At 41.4% G+C, this 27,801-nt stretch overlaps 2 protein-coding genes and 1 long non-coding RNA gene across 9 annotated transcripts in view; 2 read left to right on the top strand and 1 right to left on the bottom strand.

Annotated features, from left to right (window-relative positions):
- LOC149312532 (EF-hand calcium-binding domain-containing protein 4B-like) overlaps window positions 1–15,137 on the top strand; it is a 115,276-nt gene extending 100,139 nt beyond the window's left edge. For 2 of the 6 annotated variants that reach the window (XM_089524806.1, XM_089524809.1), the window contains 4 exons: window positions 1,726–1,840; window positions 6,019–6,120; window positions 10,142–10,218; window positions 12,211–15,137. In XM_089524806.1, coding sequence (XP_089380932.1) covers window positions 1,726–1,840; window positions 6,019–6,120; window positions 10,142–10,218; window positions 12,211–12,301 — 385 coding nt within the window. In that variant the 3' untranslated portion in view covers window positions 12,302–15,137. Of the gene's footprint in view, window positions 1–1,725; window positions 1,841–6,018; window positions 6,121–10,122; window positions 10,219–12,210 lie in introns of those variants that run through there. The other 4 variants (XR_016281263.1, XR_016281264.1, XM_089524807.1 and 1 more) reach the window with 4 other exon arrangements.
- On the bottom strand, window positions 13,998–25,531 carry LOC149312531 (uncharacterized). Its single transcript, XR_016281265.1, has 3 exons — window positions 25,468–25,531; window positions 21,360–21,621; window positions 13,998–14,061 (listed from the first exon to the last, which is right to left on the bottom strand). It is a non-coding gene; the product is annotated as an uncharacterized LOC149312531 (long non-coding RNA).
- A 222-nt stretch (window positions 25,532–25,753) lies between these two features.
- LOC149312530 (tetraspanin-9-like) overlaps window positions 25,754–27,801 on the top strand; it is a 269,437-nt gene continuing 267,389 nt past the window's right edge. Inside the window, exon 1 of one of the 2 annotated variants that reach the window (XM_089524804.1) lies at window positions 25,754–25,833. The gene's annotated coding sequence lies outside the window, so the exon portion shown is untranslated. The remainder of the gene's footprint in view (window positions 25,834–27,801) is intronic. The other variant, XM_089524803.1, reaches the window with a different exon arrangement.

Below are 27,801 nucleotides of genomic sequence, written 5' to 3'. Positions count from 1 at the left end.
GTGTTTTTGGACCTCTCAGTTACATTTGATACCATCGACCATGGTATCTTTCTGGAATACCGGAGGAATTTGGGAACTGGAGGCATTGTGCTTCAGTGATTCCAGTCCTATCTCTTGGGCAGGTTCCAGATGATGATGCTTGAGGATAGCTGCTCCTCAAAAAAGGAGCTGTTATATGGCACACTACAGGGGGCCATTCTATCCCCAATGCAATTCAACATCTACCTAAAACCTCTGCGAGAGATCACCCAGAGCATGGGAGAGGGTGTTATCAGTATGCTGATGACACCCAGCTATATTTCTCCATGTCTTCAAAAACAGTCTCAGCTAAGGACAGTGTGCCTCCTCTGAATGAATCCCTGGAAGAGGTAATGGGCTAGATGAGGAAAAACAAATTGAAGCTGAATCCAGACAAGATGGAGGTGCTTACTGTCAAGGGTCCTAACCTGGGTTTGGAGGTGTGTCAACTGGTCCTGGATGGGGTTACACTCACCCTGAAAGGTTGGGGATGCTTTGGGATCCATCACTTCAATGACAGTTCAGATAGATGTGACAGCTAGGGGTACTTTCTGTCAACTCCAGCTGTTATGCCAGCTGCACCTCTACCTAGAGCTGGACAATCTAAAGATAATAGTGCATCTGCTGGTAATGTCAAGGCAGGATTTCTGAAATGTGCTATACAGTGGACCCTTGTTATACGCTGGGGTTTGGTTCCAAGATGGATAACAAAATCTGTGGATGCTCAAGTCCCATTAAATATAATGACATAGCAAAATGGTGTCCCTTATGAAAAATGGAAAATCAAGATTTGATATTTGAAATTTATACTTTTTTAAACATTTTCAAACTGTGGATGCTTGAATCCATGTATTTAAAAAATCTGTGTATAAGAAGGACCGACTGTACATTGGGCTACCTCTGTACCAAGTTCAGAAGCTTCAGCTTGTTCAAAACACAGCAGCCAGATTGATTACTGAGACATCCAGGCATGAGCACATTATACCAGTATTAAAATCATTCTACTGGCTGCCAGTTAGTTTCTGGACAAGGTACAAAGTGCTGATTATTACCTTTAAAATCCTACATGGTTTGCATCCAGTTTACCTACAGGATCTCCTCCTCCTATATAATCACCCCCCCCCCCCCCGTACACTCAGATCCTCCAGTGGATATTTACTCCAGTCACCGAAGACTAGATTGGCAACTATCAGCCAAAGGACTTTTTCTTCAGCTTCCCCTAGATTGTGGAATGACCTGCTGGAAAAGATTTGACAGCTGAAAAAGCTGTCTGAATTTAAAAGAGCATTAAAGAGTAGTCTCTTTTGGCAGGCTTGCCCAGATGATTTTTAACTTGTGAATTTTAAATGATGACTTTTAAATGTGGATTGTTTTAATATGTGCTTTTCTTGTCCTGCTAAACTGTATGGATGTCCTTTTAAATTGATGAATATTTTAAGTGATGTGTTTTAACTCATGTGGTGTGTCTGTTAATTATTTTTGTTCCTCACCTCAATCCATGGTGAGAGGCAGATAAGAAATAAATCATCATCATCACTATCATCTGCTTCCTAGTATATTGTGCCTGACATGATCAAAAGCTCCTTGCTCAAACTGTGGGTCTTTCATATACTTAAATAACAAAATCTCAGTTTTGTGGCAAGTCAATTGCTCTGTTGCCTTTAACCATGATATGGTTGTGGTGCTACTTAGATCATGTATTTGTAGGTACCGCAGCATTACTAAGCAGTTCTTCCGAAAAGCTGATGGTGTCATTGTGATGTATGATATAACAGCAAGAGAAACATTCATTGCTGTAAAGCAGTGGCTAGTGAACATTGAGGTAAGTCTGGCTGGGTCTAAATAGTGTTCATGAGTACTTCCAGTGACCTTTCTTTCCAAAGAGAAGTGTTGGAAACTAAGAAGATTATCAGATGGGGATGGGAGCAAAGCATATCACTCTCCCATCCTTATCTCATCTGTGACCACGATCGCATGAATGACATTCATACATGTTGTGTTGATCCTGTCATTATCCTGTCAGCAAAGTGGAATTGTATTAATGGATTCTTCCATTATTTTTTTTTTTGTGGGTTTTTTGGGCTATGTGGCTATGTTCTATAAGAGTTTATTCCTGACATTTCGCCACCATCTGTGGCTGGCATCTTCAGAAAATGCTAACCTGGAAGAGAGTGGATGCATATATACACTCTGGGTGAGGAGGAGCGATTCCCATGTTAATCTGTGTATTGTTCTGTTGTTGATGGCCTCCTCAGAGTAGGAGGATATGCAAAAGAGGATTAGTGTCTGCTAATTGGTGAGCATTGTTTGCTGGGAAAGCCTCTGTCAGAAACTGGCTCACAAGGTCTTCATCAACAAAGTCAAAATGTAGAACAGAAGTCTAAACTAGAAACTTTATTGAAAGAAAGAAATTGTACAAAGGCACAGTTCATGGCGTCATAGTCAGATCTAACTTATAATAACAATTTGACCATTTTATAACCCAGTTGACATCCCCACAACAACTCTCATTGGTTAACAGTTTCCTGCAAAATCCCTAATTGACAACTTAATTATTCCCTCAGCCCAAAACTCACACCAAATGGGGTGTTTTGAGAACCACTGCATGGACAGTTAGTTCCCACCAAATTTCCCCACAACAGTGTGATAAGGGCTCCCTGCTCACACCATCTTATAACCTTGAATAAACCAACCCAAAGTATTCATAACTGGATCAGCAATATTTCCAAGAACATACATGGATAACAATTTTAAACAACACTCTTTCCTTTAGCTATCCCATCAGGCTGGGCTAAGTTGTGAGTGATCAAATAAGTCCCAGATCCTTTCCCCCATCACCAAGGTTACCATTCCTGTCTCTTACATTCTCCCCCACCCCCCTTTATGTTCACTCCAGGAATTAACTCTTTTGCTAACCAATTCTAGAGTGCATGAGATCAAGGGAATCACACTTCCTCCAAGATTGCAAACTGTCAAGCTTGGTTGGTTACTATGGTTACCATTCCTTTCCCTCTGCATTCTTTCCCCCACAAAGGATTAACCCTTTTGCCACCCAACTCTACCAGCTTAGTCATCCCCTTCTCCCAATATATATCTCCACTATCACATTTTCTAATTTATATATTTATATTCATATCAGATTCTTTCATATTGCTCTTACCACTAATATGAAAGAATCCAAATATACAACCACAATTTATGGAAGAACCCAAATGTCTGGTTCTGACATTCTCCTGACCCTGAGTGGTTTCTCATTTGCATTTGCTGAGTCCTGGTTTTGGTGTCCTTCAGGACTGGTAGCTAAACTTAATTTATTTTGAACGTTTCTTCTTTCCTGTTGAAGTTGTCCAAGTGTTTGTGGATTTCAATGGCTTCCCTGTGCATTCTGACCTGATAGTTGTTGGCATAGTCCAGAATTTCAGTGTTTTCAAATAGCATTTTGTGCCCAGGGTGATTTTTAATGTGTTCTGCTACTGCTGATTTTTCTGGCTGACCCAGTCTGCAGTGTCTCTCATGTTCCTTGATTCGTGTTTGGACACTGCATTTGGTGGTCCCTATGTAGACTTGTCTGCAGCTACATGGTATGCAGTAAACTCCTGCGGCTGTGAGAGGGTCTCTCTTGTCCTTTGCTGAGTGTAGCATTTGCTGGATTTTCTTGGTCAGTTTATAAACCATTTGGAGGTTGTGCTTCTTCACCACTTTGCCTATTTTGTCTGTGACTCCTTTGATGTATGGTAGAAATACCTTCCCTTTGGCTGGTTGCTTGTCATCAGCCCTTTGGGTTTTTCTGGTCTGGCAGTCCTTCTGATGTCTGAGCTAGAATAGCCATTCACCTGTAGAGCCTTGTCTAGGTGCTTCAATTCATCTTCCAAGAAATGGGGTTTGTAGATGCATTTTGCCCAGTTTACCAGTGTTTTGATTGTGTTTCTTTTTTGTCCTGGATGATGGTTGGAATTCTTGTGCAGGTATCTGTCTGTATGTGTAGGTTTTCTGTTCTTCCATTATTACAAAATGAAGGGCAATAACAGGACAATTCTATCTTACTGATGGGACAATGACAGGATCAGTGTGACATCGTATAAAAGTCTTTCACACCACTGCAGTCATTAGTGCTTCATAGATGGGAAAATGTCTGGATCAGCGCGACGACATGTGAAAGTCCTTCCCATGACAGTGGATAAGGACGGGAAAAGAATGGGACAAGGACATCCTTTTCTCTGTCTGGTAATCTCCTAAGAATTTTATGTGCAAATGGGAAGGAGTGCAGATGGAGAAACACAGACAGGCAGGTGGAGATTTCAGACAGAAAATAGTTTTGTGCCCTATATCAGAATACCAAGATGGCTCTAGGAACTCTCTTTCTCTTTCCTTCTGTTTCTATCTGCATTTTTGGTTCCCTTTCACCAACATGTACAAAAGTAGGTAAGTGATAAGTAGGCTCTCACGTTCCGGAGCTATGGCGGGGTACCGACAGCCCAAAAAGGGCTGTCTGTCCACACCTTGTTTTGCTGCATGAGGAAGCTGCAGCGGACAAATCGTGCGGCTTCTTCGCACAGCAAAAAGAACCCGCAAAAAGCGGGTTCTTTTTGTGGCACGATTGTGATGTCGCAGTGCACTGATGCGTCACAATGGCGTTGCAATGTGCGGATGCTAAGTGTCTGTTGCGTCAAAATGGCGGTGCCCATATGTACATGGCACTGCCATTTTGACGCCCTCATCATGTGTGAGGGGCGAGGGGCATCTGGAAACGCCACCCCTCGCACATGACAACGGTGCCTATATTTCCTTTCATTTCAGGTCTATTTATCTGCAGTTTCTCTAAAAGATAATGTGACTGGCATAGCTGGTCATTTACTATTAAAGAGCTTTTCTGTTTGGTCTAATGTGCACCTAAAACTATGAAGAATGAATGAGACAAATACATGGTTGCAGGAATGAGCTTTGACTGATTGTGACTTTATTACAATGCTGACCCACGCTGCTGAATTCCTTTCACCATTCACTGGCAAACCCAGCCCCATCATATGACATGTTCATGTTAGTTTCATGTCTTAAGTCCCAAATTCAATTTGACATGGCTTGGGTCCAGAATACTTGAAGGAATTCCTTCTTCCCTACTGTCCGTCCCACACACTAAGGTCCTCCGGGAAGAATTTATTACAGCCAAAAAATTCTAGGCTGATATCAGTTTCCCAGAGGGCCTTTTCTACTGCTGCTCCAAAGCTATGGAACGACCTGCTGGAGGAGATCCACCACATTTCCACTCTGACAGCTTTTAAGAATGCACTCAAGACATCTTTTCCAGCAGGCCTTTCCAACTTAGTTACCCCTCCCCAGATATTGAGATAGAGAGATATGGATATAGAGATCTAGATACGAACTTGACATGAACATGATCACGACTACGAAAATGCCTCCTTATCTGCCTATTTGCCTCAAAATTTTAATCAAATGTTTTTATTATTCTACTGTTTTATATTATGATTCTTTAATCTTGTTTTAGCATTGGAGTTGGGGGGTGGACATCGGGATTGAATATTATTATTTTTTTGGATTTTATTGTAACCTAGATGTATTTTACTCTTGTAACCCGCCCAGATTCTCTGTGATAGGGTGGGCTAGAAATACATCTATTATTATTATTATTATTATTATTATTATTATTATTATTATTATTATTATTTTAGCATGCCTGGGCCACGGGACTGGATATGACTAGAGTCCATTGTTAGAGACTGAATCCATATGTTCACCTTTCTACTAACGTAGCCCGGGGGGGGGGGGGGGGATGAAATCCATGGTTTCTTTTAAATAACAGTATGATGTGATTAAAATACTTTTTTTTTGTTTCCCTTCATCCAAAGTTGAATCTACTTTGTAATAAAATTAATACATTGTATGCTGATGTCCTACTGAGAGCTGACTGTACTTATTTGCATGGTAGTTTGGGCTTTTCTTAAGATTTTCTTGATGTTTTAACTGCTGTTATTTTTATCATAGGAAGCAACAGGGGAAAACATTCCTATTCTTCTGCTTGGTAATAAAACTGATAAGGAAAAAGAACGGGAAGTCCCCCATGGATTAGGAAAGCATCTGGCCAAGGTAAACTAAGAAGGAAAAGTCTGAAGAACACATTGTTATCAAATAAGCAGAAGCAGATACTTCATCAAAAATAAAACATATTGTATGTTCCTTGGCAAACCCTGGGAACAACTTGTTAAATAATTAAGAGGCGAAGCAGACCATCCCTTTGTGCCACCATCCGGGCCGCTTCAAAGCACAGTGTTTTGATACCACATGCTCTGAAGCCACCCCGGAGCCAGCTTCACATCACCTGGCTGCCCACACATGGACCTGCTTCCAGGTGCTCTGGTGGCTTGGCATTTACATGCTGTATGCTGCAGGAGTGCCGTAAAGCTGCAGCAAGGTGCAGAAAGCTGGCTTTTTGCCAGTGCAAAAAGGAGCAGCAATTTGCTTCTTCTTTTTGGGCTGGCAAAAAGATGGATTGGGGCCAAGGCATGTAGTTGCTGCAGCCCCAATCTCGCTTTCTCAGGGGCAACATCAAGTTGTTCCTTAGGTGTGGACTGTTCCATCCCTTAATTAATATAAACTCTCTGTGACAAGAAATGAATCTAGAAAGTAATTTATTAAAAGTAATGTTACCTTTAACCCAATACTTTTAAGGAGGAGCTAACTAGGACATAGCACTGTTCCTTTCTCCCCAGAATAATGAGATACCCAGGCATCCTACCCCTTCAAGTAAGAATGCGGGTTTCCCATATTACTTTTTGTCAGTGATCTGAAACATTCTGGAGAAGAGAAGGTTAAGAGGTGATATGATAGCCCTGTTTAAGTATTTGAAAGGATGTCTTATTGAGGAGGGAGCAAGCTTGTTTTCTGCTGCTCCACTGAACAGGACCCGGAACAATGGATGCAAGCTACAGAAAAGAGATTCCACCTCAACATTAGGAAGAACATCCTGACAGTAAGGGCTGTTCGACAGTGAAACAAACTCCCTCGGAGTGTAGTGGAGTCTCCCTCCTTGGAGGTCTTTAAGCAGAGGCTGGATGCCCATCTGTTGGGGATGCTTTGATTTGGATTTCCTGCATGGCAGGGGGTTGGACTGGATGGCCCTTGCGGTCTCTTCCAACTCTATGATTCTATGATTCTTAGAAATTTTCAACAACTTACTGTAGTTTGGGTTAGATAACATCTATGCATCATCTTATACATATTTTCTTTTAAATTGCTACTCAAAGCGAATTTTGTGTCTTTTGTCCACACATTTCCCAAACATCCATTTGCACATTATGTCCAAAATTCTGTGCCCACCTTATCATATACTGTTAGGGTATGCAAGCCTCTCCCCCACGATAACGGGGCGTCAATGAGTTGTTAAATCAGCATATGCTTTCCATAACAAAGTTAACCATTGCACTCAAATCTTAAACCATGACTTTTAAGTTCTAAAAGTCTCTTATCTCTGAGAAAAACCCTTTTCTTCTACCACACAAAATAGCAGGCCTCATAGTACAATTTAATATTTGGAAGTAGCAGAACACCTCTTTCTCTAGCATTCTTTAGAGTCTTTGAGCTTTATTCTGGGTTTTCTTGCCAGTCATGGCAAAACATTGGCTTTTATTACTGCAAATCCCCCCCCAAAAGATAAACTTAACTTTCCCCATAGTCTTTATTATAATTATTTTGGAATAAAAATTGTTATTCTTTGTGATTGTAACTCCCAAATTGTAATCCCATTTACCCCACTTTAACACTAGAAAGAGAAAATAACTTATTTTCCTCTTCTGAAGTCATATTTTAGTCAACAATTTTGTTTTATTCCCCACCACCACCACCACCACTCCCTTTTCCTTTTGTGTCATGTCTTTTAGATTGTAAGCCTGAGGGCAGGGAATTGTCTATTATCCCCTCTCTTGTAAACCGCTTGGATTCCCAGTCATTGGGCGGTATATAATAAATCCTATTATTATTATTATTATTATTATTATTATTATTATTATTATTATTCACTTTAAACCCAGAACATGCCCCAAACATCTTTAAAAAATTTCTTAAAAATACTTTATTGAATCCACTGGATTTTTTGTCATTATCACAAGATCTTCTGCATAAGCCCTCTGGTTTTATCCTCACTCCACAAATTCTGTCATCTTATCTGATGTCTCTCAAAATCCACTCTGATCCTCCTGAATCATCTGGGAGATATGTTTCCTCAGTCTGTTTGCCAAAATAATAGCAAATATCTTGTAGTCACTGTTTAATAATGAAATAGGCCTGTAATTCTTTGTTAATGTATCTGGATCTTGTGAATCAGTGCCTATACACAGAGAATCTTGCATCTGCCCTTTTCTTAACATTCCATCACAAACCATCTTGAGTCACTGAAGAAATTCATATTAAAATTTCTTATACTATACTGCAAATATTCCATTTGGACCTGGTGCTTTTCCTACTTCAGTCTTTTTAATTGTCTCAACATGCTCAATGGCCCATTCAAACTTTGCTTTTGTTCCAGATGTAATTTGTCCAGTTGGAGTCTATCCAGGAAGTCTTCCATATCTGGGTCTTTTGGGTTGCCGTTCACATATAAACCTCTGTAGCATTCTTCAAATTATTTTAGTATTTTCAAATTATCTGTAACAGTGATCTCCCATCTTTATCTTTAGGACTTCTTCATTTTTTCCTGTATCAATTTATAAGACAGTCATTTTGTAAGTGTATTTGCAAATTCAAAATTATTTTGTTTGAGGTATAGTAATTTGACCTTCATTTCTTGAACTGTAAAAAAATTAAAAGTACTGTTGCAGTAACCTAATTCTCTGTTGAGTCTTTTTCCTTGAGTGTCCACTCTAGATTTTGTACCTCCTACAAAAGTTTTGCCCTTTTTGCATTTCTTTAATAATAATAATAATAATTTGTTTTATTTATATACCGCTATTCCAAAGATCATAGCGGTGAACAGCAAGTAAGGTAATGAGCAAGTAAGCTAATTTTCCCCCAACAGTCTGGGTACTCATTTTAGCGACCTCGGAAGGATGCAAGCCTGAGTCGAGCTTGAGCCCTTTTGCTGGTCTTGAACTCGCAGCCTTGTGGTTTCGAGTGAATGGCTGCAGTACAGGTATTTAACCACTGCGCCAGTCCAGAGCCACATTTTCTAAGTTGTCCTCACTTAGAAGTTTTACTTGTATTTCAATTTATTATAGGGTCTGTGTCTTTATTTAAATTCAGTTTTTAAAAATCCCTCATTTCTTTTTTACATTGTTGTAATATTTATGTCTTCAAAAGTAGATATTCATTAAGGAGCTGTGCAGACCACTCCTAAGGGGTGGCCTGCAGGTGCCTCAATTTTTGCCGGATTGGGGCTGCAACAACCACATGTCACAGCCCCAATCCGGCCTTTCCAGGATGCAATAGCTGCAGCAGTGTGGCTTTATGGCATTCCTTTGGCAGTGGCACGCCGGCCTGGGGGCAGAGCCAGGGCAAGTGTCGTGGAGATGCTATGCCCCAACTCTGTCCCCAGGCCAGCCCAAACAGCCAGTCTGCACAGGAATGACAAAGGGACATTACATCATTTACAGGGAATTGGAAAAAGCCCAGAATAAAATTGAAAATGTAATATGGAAAGTGCACGTTCTTGCACTGGCATATAAACAATACAATACAATTATGGAAATGTGGGGAGGCCCCATGTGCCCTGGGCTCAGTGAGACGCAATTGCTGGTGCCATTGCTCACCATATTTTTTTTCTTTTGTCAAGTTTTGTAAAACTAAGGGGCAAATAACAAAGATCTTCTGTGTTTGTCATAATTCTACTTCATGGGATGTATGACAGGTCAGTGGTGCAGCTGGACATCCTTGGCCTGTCATACACCCCATGAAGTCGAATTATGACAAACACAGAAGACCTTTGTTATTTGCCCCTTAGTTTTACCCCTAACTTATCCACAAGTCATACCCAAATCCATAATTTTGTCTCCAAAACCTGCCCTCAACTTACACATGAGGCTGATTTATAGTTGAGTATTTACCCTGGTTCCATCCAGTACCTTGGTTTGTCAGTACAATTTTCTTGATACAAATTAGTTTTGTCTGTCTATTGTAGGAATACAATTTAATTTTTTATGAATGCAGTGCCTTGTCAGGAGACAACACAAACAAGTCTATACATCACTTGGCTAGGTAAGTTATTAATAACACATTAGAAACTATGATATACCTATTTAGATCTGCAGATTCTTAGATCTTGAGCATCACTCAGCAACTGGTATGCACAATATACAGGGTGGAGTAGGCTCAGACTCTTGAAAAATGTGTTCCAATTCGTAATTAATTCCATCCTTTACGGAAATCACTTTTCCTTTTAGCTATACATGTTACTTTGTGTATCAAATAAAAATGTTTGGCCTCATTATATTTATTTTTGGGAGCCCTAGGGCATTTGTGGTTCCTTGTTATTTCTAGATTAGCCTTAAAATCTGCTTTCTTTAAAGATAAAGGTAGTCCCTTGACATGAGTGTCTAGTTGTAAGTGACTGTAGGGGGTGGTGCTAATCTCTGTTACTAAACCATTGTCCAAAGACAACTCCAGTGGTCATGTGGCCAGCATGACCGCATCGAATGCTGTTCCTTCCCACTAAAGTGGTACCTATTTATCTACTTGTATTTGCATGCTTTTGAACTGCTAGGCTGGCAGAAGCTGAGATTAGTGATAGGGGATCACCACATCATGAGGTATTCAGACCTCAGACTGCTGATCTTCCAGTCATCAGAACTGGCATCCTAACCACTAACGCATTGCATCCCTTCCTTTAGATTACGTGAGGGCCTAAAGCTGAACTTCTTCTGTTGCACTAGAACTTGGAGACATAAAACTATTTAAAGTATAGAGAGGTTTTATATGGCCATGGAGTTCAGATGTTGTCAACAACAGAGGCACAAGTGTCTTGGATTTTAAAGCAGGCTGCTAGAGCCAGGACCATTGATGGTGAACTTAGGTCCAAAATAGACTGCAGAAATAATCCAGTTTGAGACCACATTAACTACCCTGGAGGATCCTGGGAATTGTAGTTTATTGTGGCACCAGAGGTCTCTGACAGAGAAGGCTAAACAAAACTACAGTTCTCAGAATTCCCTAGCACTGAATCAGGGCAGTTAAAGCAGGCCAGTGTCACAATTTGTATCTTTCTGTTTGACACAACTATGTTACAGTTCTTAAATTTCATACTCCATCAGTGCATCTGAAAAAGTAGGTTCAAATCCATGCAAGTTCATGCTAATATAAGTCAGTTAGTCTTAAAAGTGCTACTAGATTCTTCCCCTGTCATTCCTCTTTATACTAAGGTGGACTGATTAAGAATGTCTCCTTAAAAACTATTAAACCAAGGGATTCTAGAAGAAGCCAGCTTGCAACAAGTGAGTAGGAACAGTTGCAGTGAGAGAAACAGAGACTACAGAAAAGGAGACACAGTGAGAAAGCCTGGATACAGATCACTTGAGACTCCAAAGCAGCAATTTTCAAGTCAGGGCAGACACAGCACAGATGCATATAAGATAGGAACCAAACAGAACAGGAAAGCCTGCTTTCATGTTTCATAGTCCATGGTTTCATTTACACCAAATGGAGACCGTCTATCCAAGTTTGACAGCTCCATGAAGTAGTGTGAAATTTTTTGTATAACAAAGATTAACTTAAAAAAAGGAGTAATACTCAGTTTTGCCAGAATGAAACTAGAGTTTTATTTCATTTTTGTTGAAATGAGTTCTTAGCACAGTTTGGTAAGGTCTTTTTCTCCCTTAGCTAACCTGTTTATAATTGGCTGGTGCAATAGCTCATTTGAAAGTCTCATTTATAGAGAGACCTTCAAATGAGCAATGAGCAATGTTGAAGCTGACTTGATGGCAATTAACAACAATTGTACACCCCAAGATGAGATGATAGGTTTTAAAATGCATTTGGAAAATTCATGGAAGGCAGGCCCATCCTTGGCTATTCGTCAAGGTGGTTAAGCAGAATTTCCACACATACACAGGCAAGAGGCTTTTACAGTTTACAGCAGTCAAAAACTGCACATGTGGTTTCCCCAGCTTCATCTGGTGCATTGGAAAGAGAGCGATGGGCTACATGGTCCCATGAGTCTTTTCAGAAAATGAATTCTTATATTTCTTTCTGTAGGATTTTGAAAGAACAAGAAGACAAAGTTAAAGAAAAGACTGTTCAGCTACATCAAGACTCTAAGAAAAAAGCTTGTTGTTTGAGACAGTAGGAGGCATTCTCCATCTAATCAAGAAACCTGATTATATTCCTTTTGACTCCAACAGCACATCTGTTTTACACTACAGTATACTGTATTTTGAGACTTGACTTTTGATTTATGACTTAAACTGATATAATAGGCTTATGCATCAGCTGCATTTTGCCAGTGTGGTGTAGTAGTTTGAGCATTGAACTATGGTCAATATCACACCACACTGTTATAGCGCTATTATTCCACTTTCACAACTATGGCTTCCTCCTGTGGAATTCTGGGTTTTGTAGTCTATTGAGGCCTAAGAGCTCTCTGGCTGAGAATTCTAAATGCCCCTCTCTAAATGGCAAATCCCAGGATTCTACAGGAGACATCCATAGTAGTTAATGTGGAATAATAGTGCCCAACAGTGTAATGTAATATTATCTGATGACTCTGGAGATCAGAGATCAAATCCCCACTTGGCCATGGATACTCTGGATGACCTTGAATAGCTGTGGATGGCAAGTCACGCTCTCTAGGCCTGAGATGTAAAGGGAAACCTCCTGTGAACAATTCTTGCTAAGAAAACCCTGTGATAGTTTTGCCTTAGGGTCATCATAAGCTGGAAACAACATGAAGGCACACAGCAACAAAGGAAGCTTGTTAGCTGATATGCTACTGTACAGCCTTGATGCATAACTTGCCAGTAAGACATAGGATAGCCCTCTTAGGGGTTCTGCCATAGAAATAAGGGCTCCGCAAGTCAAAAAGTTTGAGAACTTTGTCCATGAACTAAAGCAAAAAAAAAATTATTTGGAGATTATCAGATGAAGGAAAATAGGGGAAGGAAAAGGTATACTCCCAGCAAAGTTGCACGATTGCACTGAAGATTTTCAGACAATGTCATAATTCTCCAGCACTCAACCCATTAAAATCCAGGAGTGCTCCAGCAGCAAACCATTCTCAGAACTTCCCTATGTTGCTGGAGCAATGCTGGATCTTCATGGGTTGTCCTGGATAAGCACGATGTGTCTGAAAACCTTCTTCACAATCATGCAGCTTTGCCAGGATTATGCCTTTCATTTCCTGCTTTTTTCACATCTGGTGAATTTCGTCTGTAGGCAGCTTCGGTCTGAGGGAATCCTGAAGTGGATGGTAGATGGTGCAGAGAATATTGCTCCAGCACATTATTTAAGTCAGGCTGTTGAAACCTCTTTCTGGTTGTACCCCCTCACTCCCTCCAGGTTGGATGATGACAGTTGGCTGTGGTGGGAGGGCTCTGCCACTTCAGGGCGGTCCCGATGGTGTTGGACCTGCCCCCTCACTCCCTTCAGGCTGAATGACGACAGTTGGCTGTGGAGGGAGGGCTCTGCCACTTCAGGGCAGTCCCGATGGTGTTGGACTCCCTCCAGGCTGTTGAAACCTCTTTCTGGTTCTAAACCCAATCTCACGTGGAACTGACAGAAGAGAAGGCTGACTGAGTAATCCATTCTGGATATTAATAATAATAAGTTTTATTTATAGACCGCTATTCCGCAATGATCATAGCGGTGTACAGTAAAAATTGCAATACAAAATTAGCCCCTACCCACCCCCTCACTCCCTCCAGGTTGGATGATGACAGTTGGCTGTGGAGGGAGGGCTCTGCCACTTCAGGGCGGTCCCGATGGTGTTGGACTCCCTCACTCCCTCCAGGCTGAATGATGACAGTTGGCCGTGGAGTGAGGGCTCTGCCACTTAGCTCCAGGTGACGCAAAAGATGGTTCAGTATATCCCATACAATCCTCCTGTATGTTCTGAAACGAGAATGAAAAAACACATTGTTGGTTTTCACTAAGTGACTGAGTTTGAAACTGAGTGTCCAAATTCAAAGGTATTTCTTGACTGGGTGCCATGGTAGGACTTCCTCCTTTTTCACATCTGATAATCTCCTTTGATTTCCTTCTTGTTGTTTTGATTTCCACCCTTCTCATAGTGAATCAGCTTTTAAAGTACAGTCACTGATTTTTTTTTAATTCCACAGCAAATCAATTTTCACTTCTGTAAAATAAAATCTATGAAAAATTTGTGTGTACAGTCTGTCCTTGCCTTACGCGGGGGATCCATTCCAGATCCCGCCGCGTAACGCGAATTCCGCCTATGTTCGAGCCCCTTTGGAAACAATGGGGCTCGTGCGCGGCGGCGCAGCAGTGCAGGAGCGCGCAGGGCGCAACGGGTGCGCGCGCCCATTCAATTGAATGGGATGCGCCGCCCCTTCCACCCCGCGCGTGCCCCGTGGCTTGAGCGCGTATGCTCATGGCCGCGTATGGCGCGCCCGCGTATGGCGCGGGCGCACTGTACATGTTACACTTTATTTCCTGGGGAAGAGGTCTATTGCATTCACCAGATTCTCTGAGAAGTCAATGGCATCCCAAAATGTAAAGATCCACTGTTAAAATTAAAACTTTATAATAATTTTAATGTCCTTGACTGTATCTACACTGCAGAAATAATGCAGTTTGACAATGTAGTTTGTTGTGGGTCTGCTCTGGTGTCAAAACAAACTACGCTTCCCATAATTCCATAACATTAAGCCATGACTATTAAAGTGGTGCCAAACCTAATTATTTCTGCAGTGCAGATGCAGCCCTTGTAATGTTTCAGGACAAGCCTGAAAAAGTAAGTGGCCATTCTATTTAGGAGGACTCTGCTTCTTGCTCTGATTCCCTCTCCTCCCTTTTACCAAATATGCTAATAATTATTCTATTTTATAGTTGATAATCAATCTGATTATTTTGAAAAAGTAATATTTTTACATAATTCATTTTGTGTGTTATCACTTGCATATTGATGCTTTCTAACAGTAACATTCTATCTCCATTTTCTTTTTGTAGTTTTCTCATATACTCCATATTTTATTGATGTCATGAAAAATGTATCTGTTTTTGAATACTTACCAGAATTAAAATATATAAAATGTATACATTAAACGTATAATGTATACACTCTTTGGATGTATACCTTCTTACACAAATTACATTTAAATCTTGAGTAAGGAGTATTTCATAAGACGACTACACACAATCATAATAACAAAATATAGAACTCAATGCCCTTTAGAACTGTATTAGCCTGAATGGGACTCTAGTATGCCAATTAGTCAATACACCACTTTTATTTCTTTTCTGCCACCAGGTACCTTTGGTGGTGTTTGGGTTATTATCTTTGGTCCTAGAAATTTTATTTCAAATATCTTATTTTTTTGTTTTATTTATTGAAGTTATATTCTTCCTTTCTCCCAAAATGGTAGTCAAAGCAGCTTACAATAATTTTAAAAAGGTCCAGCTAAAACATTAACTTACAAAAATTAAAAAGAAATTAAATAGTAATATCAATATTATTTAAAACATAAATAAAGAAATCTAAAAACAAATTTTGTGGGGTCTGGGGACCTTGAGGGCCACAATAGAGGTTCCAAGAGCCACATTTTGCCCACCCTTGCTGTAAAGCCTGATTCTATCTTCAGTTCATGACAACTGCTTTTGGACATTGTTCTGGCATCTGGGTAGTCACCTGAATGAGAACAGCAACAATTATCAGTGAACAGTAACTACAGTACAATACTATTGTGTCTGTTCCTGGGGGGGTGGGGCTTCTGTGAGTCACTGGAGGCAGACCTAGCAGCCTAGCTCTTTATAACTGCTGTCAGAGGCATGGGCCTCATGGAACGCAAGGTTTCACAGCTAAAGAAAACTGTGATTCAAGGCTTCTACTTTACTTTTTAACTGTTGCCCCTTTAAGGCAATAGTTCCCAACCTGTGCTCCGAGGAGCCCTTAGGGCTCCATCTGCACTTCCACCTAACCCTAACCTTGGTGAACAGGCCACACCAATGGGTGTTTTATGTGGGTTTTTAATGGGGCAGTTTTTTAGTGGGAAGCTCAGAGTCCTGCTGCCTACTTTAAGAGTTCTGAATATGGGCAGACAGAGAGTTGCTGCAGTCACCTGCAACAGTTGTGGGATGTTTGTGTTCTTGCTTATGGATGTGAGTAACTTGACCTGCACCAAGTTGTTAGCCTGCTAGAAGCAAAGGTCAAGCAGCTGGAAGCCCTGGTATATAAACCTCATATTAGGGAGCAATACATTTTCCTGGACAGAACAGATCGGATGGTCCTGGATGGGGAATACACAGAAGAAGATTCTGGGGAACAGGTCAGTTCATATTCACAGGATGTAGACAGTTGGAGAAATGTGACACAAGGAAGTAGCGAAACCAGGGATTGTTCTGGGAGCTTGCAGCTACAGAATTTTTTTTAAGCTCTCCCTTATCAGGGAAGTTGATGAAGAGCACTAGCAACTGTCTTCAAGGAAAGTGCAGGGGAGCCTGAGAGTACCACCACAAGGAACAGTCATTGCTAAGCCTTGGAGGAGGCGTGTGGTGGTGGTGGGAGGACTCCTTGTTGAAGGATACAAAAGCAGTGGTTTGTGAGACTGACAAGATGTCTCAAGAGTTGTGCTGTCTCAATTATCGGAATGTTTTGGAACAGAAACATTAACTTAGGCAAAACATTCATTTTCACAGTAGCTACTTTCCCCATTAATGACAAATTCAGTGCTGACCATTTATTAAAATCTTTCTTGATTTCTGTCCAAACTCTCTCATAATTATTTTTAAATAGGTCCACATTTTTAGCAGAGACATAAATACCCAGATACCTAACTTTTTTTTGAACTTGCATACTAGAAATTTCTTTTAAATCCTGTATCTCTTCCTTCGTTAGATTAAATGTTATAATAGATGATTTGTTTTTATTGACTACTAAACCTGAGACTTTGGCATATCTGTCTAATTCCTCCAGTAGAAGTTCAATGTCTTCAGATGGATTCGAAAGTGTCAAAAGTAAATCGTCCGCATAGGCTCTTACTTTGTGCTCAGTGTTTTTGATTTTAACTCCATGGATTTGTTTATTAGATCTGAGTTTGATTAATAATGTTTCTAAGACTAAATTAAATAGAAGGGGGGAGAGAGGGCATCCTTGCCTTCAGAATGACACAAGGCTCTGGGTAGGAACTGAAAGAGCTGGATGCAAAAATTGTCATCTCATTTCTTCTCCCAGTTGAAGGGCATGGGCCAGGAAGGGAGAGGAAACTAGTGGAGGGAAACAACTGGTGCTACAGAGGGTGTAGCCAAGAATGATTTGGATTATTGGATCATGGCCTGCAGTTTCAGGAGGCCATGTTTTTGACAACTCACACCACTTGGCAGAAACATTGTTGCCAATAGTCTCAAAAATTTATCAGTAGGACTTTAAACTGAGTTATGTGGAGCAGGGAGACAGTATTTTGGAAGGCAGGGGTTCATCAAGGGCTGGAGATAATAGTCAAACTGTTATAGAGGGAGGGAACAAGGCAAATAGTGCAAGGACCCAACAGTGGCAGGGAAAAAAAAACTTTACACAGACAGCTAGAGCAGAGGACCCATGGTTTTAGATATATTTACATTAATGCACAGAGCATGGGAAATAAACAAGATGAACTTGAACTTATTTGCAAAGCAAATAAGATATAACAGGTCTCACTGTAACCTGGTAGGATGACTGTCATGACTGGAATGTAGTAATAGAGGGATATAATCTTTTCAAGAGCGTGAGCCCCTCTAGGACTGGAGGTTGCAGCCCAATACCTGGTTTGGGGGGCCCTACCGTAAATACCTCCATTTTATCTGGATTCAGCTTGAGCTAGTTTTCCCTCATCTAATCCATTACTGCCTGAAGATACTGGTTGAGGGGAGAGATGCCATCTGTCGTTGTCGCTGATGACCGGGACATGGATAAATATATTTGGGTGTCACCGGCATACTGATAACACCCAGCTCCATATCCACAGATGATTTCTCCCAGCGGCTTCATATAGATGTTGAATAGCATCAGGGACAGGATGGTGCCTTGAGGGACACTGCAATTAAGCTCTGTTTTTGAAGAGCAACTGTCCCCAAGCATCACCCTCTGGAACCTGCCCGGGAGGAAGGAGCAGAAGCATTGCAATGCAGTGCCTCCAATTCTCTAACTATTGTGATCAGGTGAAATAGAATTTTCCCATATTTTTTTTCCAGTTCCTCATCTAATATTCCTAATTTAAAAACCTCAGGTTTTAAATCCATTGTAATATCTAACATATTATTAATCGTATTATTAATCATTTTCCAAAATTTTACTGCTTCCCCGCACTTCCACCAACAGTGGAAGAAAGTCCCTGGCAAGTTCTTACATTTCCAGCAATTATTTGTAGTGTTTTTATAAATTTTTGCTATCTTATCCGGTGACAAATACCATCTGTAAAAAAGTTTATACCAATTTTCTTTTAGATTCTGTGACAAAGTATATTGTAATCCTTTATTCCAGACTTTCTCCCATTGTTCTAATTTAATAGGATGTCCTACACCATTTCTTTTCTCTATCCATCATATTTTTAAAAAACGCCTCCTCTGGCGATAACCACAAGGGTCCCCCCCCCCATTATTCTGTTCTTATATTTTTTTCCAATTTTTAGGAGACTTCTCCTTACGCAGTGATTATTAAAGACCTGATTGTCCTTTCCCTTATCTTTATCATATGCAAGTTAGGCATGCAAGCCGAAACTGATTCCTTCTCCCTCTAATTCTAGCAGTTTTTTATTCTCTAATTTTAACCATTCCGTTATCCATTCAAGGCCACAAGCTTCAAAGTATAAACTCAAATCTGGTACACCTATTTCTTGCATCTTGGAGAATTTTTACTCTAACCCTGGTTTTTTTCCCTTGCCAAATGAATTTTGTGATTTCTTTGTGCCAAATCAGAAAAGGTTTTTTGCTACCAATGATCGGTAACATCTGGAATAAGTATAACATTTTTGGTAATACTAACATTTTAATTGTTGATATTCTCCCTAAAAGTGAAAGTTTTAGATTATTCCATTTAATTAAATTGTTTTGAATTTCTTTCCAGGTTTTATTATAATTATTATCAAACAAATCTATTGGTTTCTTTGTAATAAAGATACCTAAATACCTAACCTTTTTCTTTATCTCAATCCCAGATATTTCCTGAATTTCCTTTTCTTCCTTTAGATTTATATTTTTGGTAATTAAAGCTGATTTTGATCTATTAATTTTACACCCTGTCATATCTCCAAATTCCTTCATTATTTCCATCAAAATTCCTATATTTTTTTGTCAGATTTTCCAAGTTTACTACCAAATCATTGGCGTATGCTTAGATAGGTGGATTTGTAATTGGCTGACCGGACAAATCAAAAGGGTGCTTAGCAATGGCAAATTAGGAGGAGTAGCTAATACCCCAGAGGACAGGATCAAAATATGAAATGATCTTAATAGAGTAGAAAGCTGGGCCAAAACTAATGAAATGAATTTCAACAGGGAGAAATGTAAGGTACTACACTTAGGACAAAAAAAAAAAAAAAAAAAAAAAAAAAAAATGAAATGCAGAGATATAGAATGGGGGATACTTGGCTTAACAAGACTACCCATGAAAGGGATCTAGCAATCCTAGTAAACCACAAGTTGAACATGAGTCAACAGTATGATGTGGCAGCTAAAAAAGCCAATGTGCTTCTAGGCTGCATCAATAGTGTCTAAATCAATGGAAGTAATAGTGTCATTCTATTCTGCTTTGGTCAGGCCTCACCTGGAATACGGTCTCCAGTTCTGGGCACCACAGTTCAAACAGGATGTTGACAAGCTGGTGCATGTCCAGAGAAATGTGACCAAAATGGTGAAGGTCTGGAAACCATGCCTTATGAGCGAAGACTTAGGGAGCTGGGCATGCTTAGCCTGAAGAAGCAAAGGCTAAAGAGTGATATAATAGCTCTATTTAAATATTTGAAGGGGTGACAATTTGAGGCTTGAGCAAGCGTGTTTTCTGCTGGTCCAGAAAAAAGGACTCAGAGCAATGGATTCAAACTAGAGGAAAAGCAATTCCAGCTCAATATTAGTAAGAACCTCATGACAGTAAGAGCTGTTTGATAGTGGAATACACTCATTTTTAAACCTCCAGGGAAGGAGGTTTGGATGTAGTCTGGATGGCCACCTGTCAGGGTACTTTGATTTTGCATGGCAGGAGGCTGGAGTGGATGGCTCTTATGGTCTGTTCCAAATCTTCAATCCTGTGATTCTAAGACCTAATTGCTGATAAGCAATTTAGAGGTTCTTTTGGTTATGCAATATTTACCAGGTTTAGGCATAAAGATCCGGTCAGCAGTGAATGAGTCCGGCTCAGCACGCAGTCAAGGATTTGGTTTGGCTTGTGTATGCAGAGGAATCATGGGAAAACCAGGGGGGGGGTGGCTGTCTGGATTCAGTTGCATTGAATTGAGACTACCCAAATGGGCATACAGGACAAAATGTGTCCTGGGGCAGTTTCTCAGGAGGTTGAGTGGAGTTTTTGAGGACGAAGAATGGCCAGAGGTGTATGGAAATAGCAGAGCAATCAATTCAAATTTCTCACACAAAGAGATGTCATCTCCAGAAGGAAGTGCCCTTTGATCCTGAACATTTTGGCAAGTACATGTATCACCCACCATCACAGTCCCATGTGAAGTAGTTATCTAGATTCCAGCCTCAAGGGACCTATTCTGTCTACATGCACGAGTGCGTCTCAGCTCAGCCCACTGGATTTTCTTATTTAGGCAGGCTATTTCTTCACATTTGATGCCCTCAGTGGCTATGTGACAAAAACATCTCTGTAAAGTTGATATTGATGGTTGACTAGGGGTGAAGGAGGGCTACTCCATGAGGTAATAACCAGGAATATGGTTCTTGCCAGTGTTATAATTATTGCTTGTAGAACTTACTGTTTTCTCTGTTAAAAGTGTGAAAAAATGTTGCACTAACAGTAAAGTCTATATCATGTATGAAGTATGTACAGACAGACACACATGGTATTTTAGAGAATATAAGGAGGATGAAAAGATGGGGGAAAAGGAGTAAAGGGATGAGGATGAGGAGGAAGAAAGAGCAAAAACTGCAATGAAGGAATGGTATTCACTACTACATGACCAGCAGCAATCATCAAGCAACATAGGACCCAGAGCAATGGATTCAAACTACAAGAGAGATTTCACCTCAACATTAGGAGGAATTTCCTGACAGTAAGAGCTGTTCAACAGTGGAAGACACTTCCTCAGAGAGTGGTGGAGACTCAATCTTTGGAGGTTTTTAAACAGAGGCTGGATGGCCATCTGCCTGGAGTGTATTTGATCATGTATTCTTGCATGCAGGAGGTTTGGCTGGATGGTCCTTGTGGTCTCTTCCAACTTGATAGCCATTTTCAAAAATATCTGAAGGGCGATCATGTACAAGATGAGGTCACCTTGTTTTCTGCTGCTGCAGAGATTAGAACACAAACAATTGGATTTACATTACCAGAAAAAAGGATTCTACATAAACATTAGAAAAAGCTTTTTTACTGTAAAAGCTGTGTGGCAGGGAAATAGACTGTTTTTGAGGGTGATGGACTCTCCATCTTTTGAAATCTTTAAACAAAGGTTGGATGGCCATCCTTCAACCATGCTTGAGTTGTGTATTCCTGCATGGCAGGAGATTGGACTAGATGGCCCTTGCATTCTCTTCCATCTTGAAGAGCCTGTGAATTTCATGTTCTTTCTCAATACATTTCATTTCCTTTTTGTCCTAGTGGCTCTGCTGTGTTTCTGACCTACTGTTTATTACTTATCAAATCTTTGTAATAAAGTAATAAAGTCATCTTTCGGCCTGTGAGGGAGAGAATAGGCTGACACAGCTCCATCAGGGCTAACCTGAAGAAAGAGCACCCTCCCTCCATAACTGTCATCCTTCGGCCTATGAGGGAGAGAATAGGCTGGCTCAGCTCCATCAGGGCTAGCCTGAAGATAGAGGCTCCTCCCTCCATAACTGTCATCTTTTGGCCGGTGAGGGAGAGAACAGGCTGGACCAACGTCATCAGGGCTAGCCTGAAGATAAAGGCTCCTCCCTCCAGAACTGTCATCTTTCGGCCTATGAGGGAGAGAATAGGCTGGCTTAGCTCCATCAGGGCTATCCTGAAGAAAGAGGCTCCTCCCTCCATAACTGTCATCCTTCGGCCTATGAGAGAGAGAATAGGCTGGCTCAGCTCCATCAGGGCTAGCCTGAAGAAAGAGGCTCCTCCCTCCATAACTGTCATCTTTCGGCCGGTGAGGGAGAGAACAGGCTGGACCAACGTCATCAGGGCTAGCCTGAAGATAGAGGCTCCTCCCTCCATAACTGTCATCTTTTTGGCCTATGAGGGAGAGAATAGGCTGGCCCAGCTCCATCAGGGCTAGCCTGAAGAAGAAGAGCCCTCCCTCCGGTCCATCTGCCTTGGTCCAGGCCTCAGAGGGAGAGAAGAATGCTGGACCTGATCCCCTCCCCCCCACCATTCCCTTCTCCTTTTGTGTTGTGTCTTTTAGATTGTAAGCCTGAGGGCAGGGAACCGTCTATTATCCCCTCTTTTTGTAAATCGCCCGGATTCCCAGTCATTGGGCGGCATATAAATAAATCCTATTATTATTATTATTATTATTATTATTATTATTTGTCATGCCTGTTTATTTTTTATTGAGATGTGGTATAACCTTGTTGCTGCTGTTCCATGAAACCCTCACCAATCTCAAATCAGCATATTGCCTTCTTATTTGTTTGTATTATAGCAGGGAAAGTAACAAGCTTATTTCTTCGACTATATCTGGTGCTGATGATCTGTATTATCTGCCTTACATCACTGTAAAAACACTGCTGTGTGATTATAATGAATATTTACCTTTACATTTTTCACAAATATACCTTCATCAAGAAAGTCCATAGGAATTGTAAAAAATATCCTTTCTAATTCGGCCCCGACTTAGGTGACACTAGATATTTATACTTGGCGACATGGTGGCTTAGTGGTTAAGACGCTGACTCTGATGATTGCAAGATTGGCAGGTTGGCAGTTCGAGATCCAAGCGCTGTTAGACAGAGTGAGCTTCCACCACTAGTCCCAGCATCTAACAATCTAGCAGTTCAAAAGCATGTAAAAGTAGAATTAGATATAGAAAAACAGAAATCTAATTTCTGTATTCTGTAACTTGTATAGAGTGTATCATATTGGGAAAACAATATGTAATACACGGAACAAAGGTAATGAATGTAAATAATTATCTCAAAAAATCAAATAAAAATAATAATAATAATAATAATAATAATAATAATAATAAAGTAGAATTAGATATATAGGTACCACTTTGGTGGGAAGGTAACAGAGTTCCATTCAGTCATCCTGGCCACATGACCACAGAGTCGTCTTCAGACAATGCTGGCTTTGTCAGCTTAGTAACAGAGATGAGCACTGCCCCCTACAGTCGGTTATGGCTAGATATTTATGTCAAGGAAAAACCTTTACAAACAGCTTCATTTATATACCGCTTCATACTGAACTAACAATGTCTAAGGTTTACAACTATAAACTGATTGCCCCCATCAAGCTGGGTACTCATTTTAGTGACCCCGTGAAGGATGCAAGGATGCAAGCCTAAGTCAAGCTTGAGCTCTGGCTAGTATTGAACTCGCAACCTTATGGTTTTGAGTGAGTGGCTACAGTACAGGCATTTAACCACTGTGCCACCAGGGCTCATACCCACAAGGGCTTTACCTTTTAGATACTGTATATACTCATATATATATATATATATATAGAGAGAGAGAGAGAGAGAGAGAAATGTTAGTCAAAAATTGACCCCAAAAACCTGAGTTGGCTTATCCACAGGTCGATGTAAGTACTATAGTACTATAGTTCAACTTTTATTTTTAAAAAGAGCAATCCCATAATGAAAAGCAAGAGTATAATCTGTCCTAGAAGCACTGAGTTCTGTCTACTCTCTCATCCAGCTTTTAGGATGAGCACGAACAGTTATGCCTGCTGGAATCTTTAAAGTTCTTTGGCACTGTTTCCTTTTGCTTCATCCTTTAGATCATTTGTTATACGCCCCTAAATTTTAGCCTTGAATTATCCATGGGTCATATCAAAATACATAATTTTGGCCCCCAAACCTGCCCTTGTCTTATACATGAAGTCGACTTATAGTTGAGTATATATAATATGTATATTTAACTATGCATATTCATGTATGGCTGTCACCACACTTAAACTGCATTGTCAGCGCCTGCATGTAGTTTTAATACACCAGAAATCCACAGCCCATGTGCACACTGGTGGTGGTGTGAAATGGTGTGTGTTTTAGTTTCTAACTTTTGTATGTTTATAAATGTTATATTGTTGTTTAGTTAGTTGATTTCAATTGTTCTTATACAATTTTTATTGTAAAGCTTTAAAATGGTTTTGTGATTTGCCTTGATGCTTTGCCCTATTATGAGGAAATGCTCTGGAAGGACACTGGAATAGCACCTTGAACCGTTCTTGAGTTGACGTGGATCTATATGCCTTCAAGATGCCTGTAGACTTATGGTGACCTCATAAATTTCACAGGGTTTTCTTAGGCAAGGAATACTCAGAGATATTTTTGTTAGTTCTTTCCTCTCAAATATAGCTGATACAAATATGTTCATAACAGAATAAATGGCAAAATTTGCCTGCTCCGCTAAAAGAGACTCATGAGATTATTTCTCTATTGTAATTCTCTAGCCTAGTCACCTTGAATTTCATTTTGGGAGAAAAGTGAGAAAGAAATCCCACAAATAAATAATTGAAATCTGTATCTCACATTTTTAATCTTCTATATTATACTGTACTTTAAGTTGTGTATGCTTTTTAAATATGTGTCTGGGATCATAAAATAAAATGATGTTGCATCTAATCATGCATCACCAGCAAATTTTGTTGATGTAGTTCACCTATATCAATGGGTAGGCAGTGTGTCCTAGCGGTTTGAACTGGGTGACCTTGGGCTAGTCACAGTCTCTCAGCCTCAGAGGATGGCAATGGCAAACCCCCTCCGAAGAAAATCATGCCAAGAAAGTTGCCTTAGGGTTGCCATAAGTCAGAAAAGACTGTAAGGCACACACAAGAAGAACCATACCCCCCTGCTTGCTCTCCTGGGCCAGTTTATTCTGTTCTTGACAGCTCTGGGGCACTAAGGGATTAATGAAGTACACTTGTCCTTCCATATTTGCTGGGGTTAGTTGTACAAGACCCCCATGAGTATGGAAAAACCGCAAATAACAAAAACACCATGTTTTTACCTCAGAGTACACCTCTGGGTTATCCAGTGCAACTCTGTCCAACAGACACTGACCATAGAACTGCACTGGCAGAACTACAAAGGCCTTGTAGAGTATTCTCTAGGTCTTTCAGTGCAACTTTTAGAGTTGACCATAGAGTTGCACTGGAGGATCTAGATATTCCTAGGAGTTTTTCACCCTGGCCTGGCTCCATGCTAGGGAATTCTGGGAAGTGTCGTTTGTTGTGGGCGGCCCTGGGCCCGGGCCCGCCTCGCTCCTCGGCTCCCCGCCCTGAGGAGGAGGAGGAGGAGGAGGAGGAGGCGCAGAAGGAGACGGTTGTACTGCCGACGAGGCCCGGCTTGGCTCGAGAGCGGATCCGGGGAGGAGGTGAGTCCGGCGTCGTGGGGCTTTCCTCCGCTGGAGAGAGGAGACAGAGGGGGAGAAATGGCCGGGCGGCGCTTCCTTGGCAAAGGCATCTCTCTAACTCCCGGGGCGCAGGGTGCCCCTGAGGGCGTGCAGAGTGCCGCCCAGCTTGCTGACCCTTCGGTGGCATTTTGATGGAGTCTGGCATCTCTGGCTTTGGAAGAGATGGAGGAGGAGATGATGATGATGATGATGATGATGATGATGATGCCCTGAGAGAGAGAGAGATTCTTCCTCAGAGTGAAAGGGAGGCGGTGGCGGCGGGGTCCGGGCGGAAGGCCCATCGGGCGCAGCGGGGGCAGGCCTCGGAGGAGGAGGGCCTGCCTGTCTTCTTTCCTCGGAGAAGCGCGGAGGGGGAGGCTTTTGCTGACTGAAGATGCTCCACACAGCATCTGCGCAGCGGAAACGCTTTAACGGCCGTGGCTCCACGCTGTAGAACTCTAGGAACGGACGGTGCCACAAACGACGCTCCCATTCCCAGAATTCCACAGCAGGATGGAGCCCTGGCCTTCTTGAGCCCCGCCGCGCTCCCTTGCGTTTCCTCCACTTGGCGGCGGGGAGGGAAGGCCCCGTCTCTCCCAGGGAAGCGCTGGGCCCCTTCCTCCTCTTCGGTGGCGATGCGAGACGGGAAGGCCGCCCCTGAGACGTGGCCGCTGGGAAAGCGGTGGCCAGGCCTGTAAAGCGGCTCTCTCTGTGGCTGCATCCACACTGTAGAAATAACCCGGTGTGGCCCCGCTTCAAATCTTTTTTTGGCTCAAAGCTGTGGAATTCTGGGAGTTGGAGTTTGTTGTGGGGCCCACAACAAACTCCCAGAATTCCACAGCCTTGAGCCAAAAAAAGATTTGAAGCGGGGCCACACCGGGTTATTTCTACAGTGTGGATGCAGCCGACGTTTGAGTTTCTGTGCAAAGGGCAGCCCTCAGTGGTCACCCAAACTGTGCTCTTTAAAGGTTTTGGACTTCAGCTCCCAGAATCCCAGCGTATTGGGCAACACAGCTGAGGCTTCTGGGAACTGAAGTCCAAAACCTCTTAATAAAGGGCTCAGTTGGGGGACCATTGCTATAGGAAGTTCACAGCTGGAAGGCGGGAGGCTGGCAACTGGAGAAGAGAACCTTGGAGATTATTAGACTGGAGGGATGAAACATCCTTGTCCTTTTCCTGTTCTCATAATACTGCCACAAGAAGATTTTCATGTGACGTCACATTTATCCAGACATTATCCCGTCCAGAAATCACGATTGACTGCGATCATGTGAAAGACTTTCAAACGATGTCACGCAGATCCCATCATTGTCCTGTCATTGAAGCGGCCGCTTCAGAGGACTTTTATCACATGGGGAAAATTGGGTGTTTAAAAAGCAAATGTTGCATGAAAATCGTGCAGTCACAATTAATGTGTTCACTTGATGTCACAATTAAAGTGCCATTATCCCATCCAGTGAATGATTTGTTGCTGTTTATTGCCTGGTTATTGCTTGTTTATTCCCGGGATAATGGCTCTTTAATCGCAATGTGTGTGAAAATGTTAATTGCACTCGTGTGATTTTCATACTATTTTTTGCTGTTTAAACCCCTGATTTTCCCCATGTGATAACGTCCAATGACAGGATTGGCTGGTCATTCAGGAAGGAGATACAATTAGATTTCAGTGACTACATAATATTTAACACGTCTCTCAGGGAGGGAGGTTTTCCATCTTACCTACAAGAAGCAATTGTGCATTCTCTTTAAAAAGCCCTTTGTGGGCTCCCTGGACTTTAACAACTATAGACCAGTGGCAAGGTGATTGAGAGGGCTTCCTCTCTTGATTGAGTTACCTTCCAGCTTCAGGCAGTCTTAGATGATTGACATTTCCTAGACACATTTCAAATGGAGTTCAGAGGATACAGCGTTGAGACTGCTGTGGTTGCCTTGATGGATGATCTTTGCCTG

Source organism: Sceloporus occidentalis, unplaced genomic scaffold (assembly GCF_023333645.1).
Source record: "Sceloporus occidentalis isolate IW3139 unplaced genomic scaffold, rSceOcc1.0.p SCAF_5, whole genome shotgun sequence".
In the NCBI taxonomy this organism is placed as follows: domain Eukaryota; kingdom Metazoa; phylum Chordata; class Lepidosauria; order Squamata; family Phrynosomatidae; genus Sceloporus; species Sceloporus occidentalis.
This window is presented reverse-complemented; position numbering and strand designations above follow the sequence as displayed.